Source organism: Lonchura striata, chromosome 7, assembly GCF_046129695.1.
Source record: "Lonchura striata isolate bLonStr1 chromosome 7, bLonStr1.mat, whole genome shotgun sequence".
In the NCBI taxonomy this organism is placed as follows: domain Eukaryota; kingdom Metazoa; phylum Chordata; class Aves; order Passeriformes; family Estrildidae; genus Lonchura; species Lonchura striata.
The window spans coordinates 24,601,449-24,610,169 of NC_134609.1; the positions used below are offsets into that span (position 1 = coordinate 24,601,449).

Consider the following 8,721-nt stretch of genomic DNA (forward strand, 5'->3'; position numbering starts at 1 on the left):
TAGGATGGGAAGTACCAGCACATCCTGCAGTGCAGGGGATCTCAGTCTGATGAATGAAGATGTCCCTTCCCATCCTGTGTTCCTGTTTGACCTTGTGATGCAATACTTGATATTTAGAGTTGATGCATTTAACAGCTGGAGTGCAAAGACTGAAAAAAGCCAAACAGCTGGTAGACTGCTTTTTGCTTGAATTAATACATGCTGCATTATTTTATGGCTCAATGCAATGAGTTAGCTGTATGTAGTATACAGTGGTTTTTAGTTCACATACTCTCAAATATTTCAATAAAAGTGAAACTCAAGTTTCATTCTAACAATCAGCCTGAGCATTGATAAATTGCACCAACCCAGCTATAAGACCAGCACTGCTATTTGGAAATGCCATCATTTTACCTACAGTTTAATGCATTTATGGCAGATATCTTACTTGGTGTATTAGATCTCTGATGCAAATGTATGGTAGCCATTAATTTAAGAAGTTTTGCTTGTGCATATCAGAATAAATTTTAATATCCTTTAAAGAGTATATAGGAGAAACTGCAATTTCATTGCATTCAAATAAGATACACTGTATATATATAGCTATAGTGCTGATGCAAAGCCATGGATCTCTCCACGTTTAAATGACTGATAAAGCATTTGTAAATTACTTTTCTTTTTTTTTTTTTTTTTTTTTCTTTTTTTTTTTTTTTTTTTCTGTTCATGACTGGAATAGTCAGGAAGGAAATTTCCTCTAATAATTTCCTCTAATATTGCATGTGGAAAGTCCTTGTTGTCCTACAGGTAGAATTTGTGTTTTCTGTAGCTTTCAGACATGGCGTTAAATACCACAATGATAAAATCTGTTCTTCCTTTGCAGATAACACCTGGTTGCTGCAAGGACAGTGTCTGACAGGAGAAATAAAGGATGTTTCTTCTCAAACTGTCATTCCCTTTCAGTTGCCTGGGAGCTGTGTGGCAGCTGAAGCCACCCTGGCCATCAAAGCGTGCCTCTACTACTGCAGCAAAGGTAGCAGTGCCTGCTTGATGGCAGGAGTCTCCTTCAGCCAGCCCTTGCAGGTCACTGGCACAGACCAAGGCAGCTCAGCTCAAGTGGAACTGATACACACCTTTGTAACCAACTAACACAAAGCCAGCTGATTTCACGCTTTATTTTGCTATCCACCATTTCTGTAGGGGAAAGTACAAGCAGATAACTTGGCTCTGTTTTTTCCTGGAGCTTATGACAAAGCTAAGAAATAATTTGCTTGGTAAAATGAAGTAGTTTTTCCTACAGCTTAACAGGAAAATTTATCCTCACAACCTCATTTCTTTACATTACAGTAGCAGCAATAACTTTGTAATATTGTCGACTGTGTTGCCAATTGTGAACACGCTGGATGTCTGCCAGTCTTAAGTGAGCAACAATTTTTAGAGTCCATTCAAAAGAGCTGGTGTTACTTTGTGATGTTACTGTAAGATTTTTGCACTCTAAATAGTGTTAGAGTAGATAATTTTGGATTAACACTTCAAAATTCCTTTTATGCCCTTACTGCATTTTAATAGAATGTCAAAAGGAAGTTTCTTTCTCCAGTCTATAAAAGAAATACCTTGCTTATTCTTCTGTAATGACACTTATGACACGTGTATTTTGAAAATACACCTTAAACTAGGTGCAGCTCTAGTTTTATGCAAACTGAGCATCTTGCTTTAACTCAACATCACCGCCTTACACGAAGAACAAAGGTTCATGGGAAATTTTCTGTGAAAGGAAGCCTTCAATTTCCTGCAGAAGAATTTCATGCTGATTTTTAACAAAGAATGTGCCTCTCTGCAATGTGTATATGTATATAAAATAACCACCACAAAACCATGCTGGAGCTTTTCTGATACATACCAATTTACATTTTATAGAAGGTGGTAGGTAATGGTTGAGTACCTACACTGCAAAAATTAAATGTCAACCATTTCAAGCAGAGTGATTCACTCCCATTTTTATGATTTCTCTGCAAAGACTATTCTGAAGACTTCTGTGTTGCAGATACGTAATATTTTGAAGATTACACTCTTGAAGTCTGATTCAGAGTCTTTTGAAGGCACTGTTAGTCCTTGGATTTGTTATAGTTGCCACTGAACCAGAATTGCATACTCAATAATGGATTATTTACATTCATGTTTAGAGCTTCTGATCTTTTGCTAGAAAACTGGTAACCTAATCTTTGAGTAAGATGCTTTAAAACTCTATTGCAAAACTCTGCCCTTGGTGGTTAAATGTTTTGCAAATAAAATTTCCTCAATTTGCCATAATAAGAAGGGGCAGGGTGATAGTGGTGGTGCAAGATTATTACTTGAACTGAGTTTCCATCATGCTTAAGTGGTAATTGGGTTAGGCCCTGTGTTCTGATCATAATAATCAGTTCTGAGAAGTTGATTTTGTTTTAAGTTGAAAGATACTACTGTCACACATATTATAAAGTGCAGTAGTGAAAGAATTTTTTAATATAGTCCTTTCTAAAACAATTATTCCTGACACCTGTCAGTAAATCCCCACTATCAGTTGTTGTTGCTTTTTCTTACTTCGAGGCTGATTGAATTGTTGGTCATGAACCCAAGAGGCTTTTGTTTTAAAGGAGTGGTGTGGTTCTTCCTTCCATTGAAATGCCAGTCTATCTGAGAGTTCTTTGTGGCACTAGAAATGGTTGTTATATCACCTGTCAGCAAAGCAAGGGCTGAAATGTTATTATTCTTATGTTTGGTTTTTAAGCAACTTTCCTAATTCACTCTTTCACCTCCTTTGGATAAGCCTCTCCATTCTCACATGCCATTTTGAAGAGTGAAAAAGCTTTGCTAATTTGTTCACAGATGGCAAATGCTGTTGGAAGGATGAAGATAAAGAAACTGATTTGGGCACTTATTATTTTTTACACTTTAGTAAAACTTAGTCTCTCACAATTCCCTGTTTGTCTGTCCGCCTTTGGATAACAGCCAGGAAACCTTCAATCAGCTTCTAGATAGCCTGCAGATTTTCTGTTGCTCTCTGGAAAAAACAAGCTGTAGGTTCAGAAGCTCAGAATAACAAACCAAACTGTCTCAGTTACCTTGAACGTGTAATTCATCAGATGGATCTTTTGTCTCTCATTTTGTCCCATCGTGGAATGGTTTGGGTTGGAAGGGGACTGAGAGATCATCTTGTTCCAGCCCCCTGCCATGGACAGGGACACCTCCCACTAGAGCAGGTTATTCAGAGCTGCACCCAGCATGATTGTGAGCACTTTCATGGATCTGGCATCCCAGCTTCTCTGGGCAGCCTGTGCCTGTGTCTGACCACCCTCACAGTAAAGAATTTCTTCCCAATATCCAGTCTAAATCTGCCTTTCAGTTTGAAGCCATTCCCCCTGGTCCTATCCTACATGTCCTTGTCAAAAGTCTCTGTCCAGCTCTTGCAGCTCCTTCAGGTACTGGAAAGTGCTAGAAGGTCTCTCCAGGCTGAACAGCACTCTAATTTTCAGCTCAAATTTTCAGCTGGAATGACATTATATTTTACTATTTCAATTAGATCACTTTATCAAATTCCACCTGTACTCCAATATTAAAAAAAAAAATCAAAAACCTCTTTTGTTATTGACACTTTTGATTAATGTATTGCTGTAGGGGAAAGACTATTCCTCACTTTATTTAATTATAGTGTATAATTTTTAATTTTCTATCTAAATGTTGTCTCCTTGCTCAGTTTCTCTGTTCACCGTGATTGGCCGTTAATCCTACAGTCTAACATAAAGTTTTGTTTGTCCAAGGGATAAAAGGATGCACATTCCCAGAGTCACTACTTCTGTTTCACTTGTAGTGTACAGATACTCGAATGTTCTCTGATTAGAAAAGCACAGATTTTTTTACAGCTTATGATATTTAGGGATGCTGTTTCCATTTCTTCCTCCAGGGTTTACAAGCTGCTCTTACAGTTAAGCAACAAGTGCCATAAATTTCACCAGACAGTCAAACTACAAGAAATTTACCGTTGTACAAGCTACAAAAAATTTATTTAAGTACCAGAAAGTATCTTCCAAATACGATGCAGAAAACTAGGAAATCTTACTATTCTATAAAAAAGAATCAGATGCATTGATGACTGCTACCTCTTTGTATGGGAACTAAGTTTTTTGATGTTCCCTAATATAAAAATTCTAAGCAGATTGGAATGGCTCAGCACTTGAGATTTGTTTCTCATAGTAAAAGTTTGTAAATCAAGGCCTTTTCCAAACATTACTTTCTCCTGGCTTTAACAGGTTTTGCAGCAGATCTTAATAAAATATTAAAAGACTATAGCAAGTCTCTGAAGAGTTGGTCATGGTTGATTTGTATAATGGAAACAAGTTCAGTGGCATTTTAAGATTTTAGTTGTAGTGTTTGCATTTCTAGGACAGCTTTTGGTTTTGATTGGATGTATTAATAGTTCCATGAGATGTTTTTAGTAATTTTATTCAATTGCAGTATAATATTTTTATTAGACTATAAAAAAAAAAAATCAAGTGGTTTCAACAGGGAAGGATAATTTGTTTTAATAGCTCTTTCTTGTTGTTTGAATTCAGTAATAGCTTTCTGTAGTTTGCTCCCTTCTGTTGAAGGAAGGGTAGGGATGATGACTGTGTAAATCTGTTGGTTTATGCTTATATTTTTTTTTAATTTATGCTTATATTTTTAGTTTATTTCTTTTTGTGTTAGATTCTTACATAATTTTTAGCTTTACTGTTGGATGTAGATCACAGTTTGTGTTTGGCATCTCATACCTTCCACCTATAGGGCATTATAATGTTTGAGTAATGCTGTGGTAGTGTGGTACCAAGCAAGAGAAAATAGTTTTATAGCATCAGGTAAATGCCTTACCTGCTTGTCCTAAGAAAAAGTGCATATGGCTTCCAGTATATTGCATATATTCTTAATGCACTGATTTTATTTCAGTAGGAACATATTGTAGCTGAAACCATAGGTAAAACTGTTTTGATGAGAGAACATCAAGAAAAATATATTCCTTACCTCTCAGTCTGAGGAGGGGTATGATGAAAATGTAGAGACTCCTTCATATGTAGGGCCATGTCCTTTTGTTTCTTTAATTATTGACTATTTATTTAAGCAAAGATGGCATTATTGACAACAAATTGTCTTGAATTTTTTATTCCTAACAAGGTTTTCTATGTACATGGAAGCTTTAAATGTTGACTTTGTAGTTATGAGTGATAGATCTTGTTTTAAATGGTTAGTTTAGCAGAAAATAGCAGATTTATATACATTCTTAAGATCTGTAATTTTTTAAAATGACTGGTATTCATTGACTTTCCTCAAAGACACATTGAGGCTACACTCTCACAGAAGTGTGAACTCAAAATTAAGTTTTCTTTCTTGTAGAATGTGTGAGATGTGCTGTGACACGTTGTGTTCTCCAGGCTGTAGTTGTGCTACCTACACATGCACCACAGCTCCTCAGTCACCCCCAGTAAGTCTCCACTGAAATCTGCCAGGTCACCTGCTCATATAACCAATTAATATTACTGATTTAGGTTAGCAAACATGTAGCATTCAGAATTTATCATTACAATTTTCATTTAAGTTGGTTTGTCAGGGAATAGAGGAATTTATCTGTCCCAAGCAAACGAAGTATAGGAATAGTGACAAGTAATTGGAGATAATTTTTGAAAATGTGAGACCTGGTTATTTTTTAATTAAATCACAACATCTGTTTTTGCATTCAACAAGAGATCATTAATTTATAAGCAATATTCTAATATTCTACAATATTCCAATATTTTACATTCCATTATATTCATGTAACCAGATTTGACTACTGTCTTCCATTAGAAGCAGCAGATCTATATTTTACAGTTTTGTACTCTATTATAGTCACTACTCTCTCTTAGGATTAGGATTCATTCCCTTTCAAGACTCATCACACCTATGATTGAGTTTCCAAGTTTGTCTTAGTTTGTCATATAATTTTGGGGGATTTTGGTTAGGTTTTTGGGCCTGTCCATTCCTCCTGTAGTTTCCACAGTGAAATGCAGCCCATATCTTGTTATCAGGGAGGGATCCAAGTAGGAAGGATAATTCCCTCCACCAGCTCCTTGTCCCTCCCCTGCTTCAGGGACAGGGATGTAAACAGCAAGTAATTCTAGATAGCATTAGAACAAGATTATGTCCTCAGGTCAGCTTCATCAAGCTTTGCACAGATGCAGCTGCTGTCAGAAGTTTTCCCTTGACCTCTGGCCCTGCCCACTGAGGTTCTGCAGTTCTTTGTGGCTGTCCCAGAGCATCCCATCAAACTCGAGTAGCTTGTGCAGGGATTCTGATGGCTTTTGGCTTCAGGAAACTTTGATGCTAGAGATTAAACACTTCAGCTGCTACAGGTTAAATATGTTAGCTCTTAAGTAATTTGCTGTCTTGTTGGAGGTTTAATTATTGTCAGGTAATGCACTCCTGCTGCAGATGAGAAGCTGGAAGCTTGGGTGTGAGTTGAGGAATGTTTGTGTAGCTATAATTAAATATTGCTTAGTTTACCTCTTTGGTGGTCCTTTGCTTTCAAGCATACCAGGGAACTCTGTCCAAAGGCTCTAGGGCTAAGCAAAAGAATTGCAAGTATTTTGTAAGTCTTGCCTAGTTCCTTTGAAACATTGACAATTTTGAGCTAAAGAAATCCTCTTTGAAGAAAACCTGTTCATACATCTGCCTTAACTTAATGCTGTGTACTCAACATGCCTCAGAAGAGAGATATTCCACACTGTATTCTTTCCCATTTTGACTAAGGATTGAGAAATTCAACCCATCTGGCCACTGTCAGACTTCATAGAAAGCAAAACAGCAATTCCCAATTTGATTTTACATCCATTAAAAAAAAAAGAAACAAACAAACAAAAAAAACCCACCTATTTTCCAAGCTTTTTAGTAAACTGAAATACTGGGTTTGAACCATATGTTCAAGGGATCTGTCCTGAGAGTTACTTGAATCATATTTCCAAATCTCTTTCCAGATTTTAAAAATGAATTTATATCAAAGCGAAGAAACAAATTGCTAAATGTTTTATCTATTGAATGTTTAACTTCAGAAGTCTCCAATTTTGCTTTTAAAATAGGATTAGAAGAACTAAAACATTCTCTCTGTCATTACCATTAATGTACCATTAATCATTGTATCATTAAAACCTGTGATGGATCGATGTGATTTTGTATGAAAATCAATAAAGAAAAAGAAGGTGGTTGTTAAACAGTGACTGGGTGAAATCCAGGTGCTCTAAGGTTGGTGGCAAATACCTTTAGGGCCAGGAGTTTGGCCCAATGTGACAGAAATTCTGTGTTTTTATTACATCTTGATGGCTGAAGGAAAACATCAGTGCCTTTTGTAACAATACTTGAAAGTGTTTCTTTACTGAAATACTGGAGTACTGATTGAAATAAGCTATTTGATCTTCATAGTTTGCAAGTTTCAGAGGGATTTAATTCTCCTAATTCTGAAACTGTGAAGAATTTTCCTTCTCCCTTCTGTTATTGAATTTATTTGAAATTAAGGTGCTTATTTGTCAAACTCCTTACAAAATACTTCAAAACGAGGTTGTTTCTCAATCTTGTGAGCTTATTTCTGAAATTATTGTTACCTCTTTTGTACACTCCAGATCAAACGTGGCGGGGAGACTTCAAACAGTTTGCTGAAATTGTGGTTTGAGTGAGGTGGAAGGCAAAACATGCACTGATCTAAAGGGGCAAAGGTGACACTTCTTGGTATTTGAGGGATGGAGAGTTGGTCTTTATTTTAGAGTTGTTTTCATCTGTTCTACAGATCAGCAAAGATGCTTTACACAGCAGAGGGCTGTGTGTAGGGGCAGTGAAGAAGAGTCAGGTTATGTCACTGTGAAAACGTGTCACTTCATTTACATTCTGCTGCTGGCATGTCTAAAAGTCCCAGCAGTATAATGCTAGTGAGGGAAGTCACATTTGAGCACTTAACACCTTAATAAATGTCTCCAGGTGGTTTAAGAGGAAAGACAGGAATTTTATGTTCTTTCTTGAGACTTTCAATGTTGCTTTGTAGGAATTGGAAAATTTTGTCTGTTCTTTGAGATACTAAACCTTTGGTTCTCCACTATATTTGATGCAAAGCCTTTCACATATCTGAATACTTTAAAAACGTGGTTTACATTTGTTGTTACAAAACATGAGAAGAACTAAAATGAAAGCACTTCATCTACAGCTGATCTAGGTTGTGTCAGTTCTTCATTGACAGTGTTGCCTAACGTTCTTAACAATATTCGTAGATGATGATCCTTTTTAAATAAAGGGTAAATGTCCTGTAATATTACGAGAACAAATAAATACACTGTAGAAGAAATGTCAGCCTTGGCTATCAAACCAACAGATAAACAGTGATTAAAGAATGTATGCTTTCTCCTGTGCAGCCTCTTTATCCTTGTAAAGCTTTTTCATGGAAAAATAAACATTAAAAATTTTATGTTTTCTCTCATGGCTGGGTTTTTCTGTCAATCTTCATGTGAACATAGATCTAGAAGTTATGAAATGTGTCTGCTGTGAGGGGTTGCAGCTTGACTAAATGGCTTTAATTAAGAAGAACTGATTGTTTCCCACTCCCTTTGCCACAGGCTCTGCAGCCGTGGGTGTCAGCCGGCCCTCAGTGACCAAGGGTCTGGAAAACAGCATGAGTCGTGAGGACTCCCCCCTCCAGGGCTCTGGGAACAAGAGATCTGC

The 8,721-nt window shown here is 36.7% G+C and overlaps 1 protein-coding gene across 1 annotated transcript in view; it reads left to right on the forward strand.

Annotated features, from left to right (window-relative positions):
* NHLRC2 (NHL repeat containing 2) overlaps positions 1-8,479 on the forward strand; it is a 31,869-nt gene extending 23,390 nt beyond the window's left edge. The window contains exon 11 of the mRNA XM_021525952.2: positions 860-8,479. Coding sequence (XP_021381627.2) covers positions 860-1,125 — 266 coding nt within the window. The 3' untranslated portion in view covers positions 1,126-8,479. The remainder of the gene's footprint in view (positions 1-859) is intronic.
* The last annotated feature ends 242 nt before the right edge of the window (positions 8,480-8,721 follow it).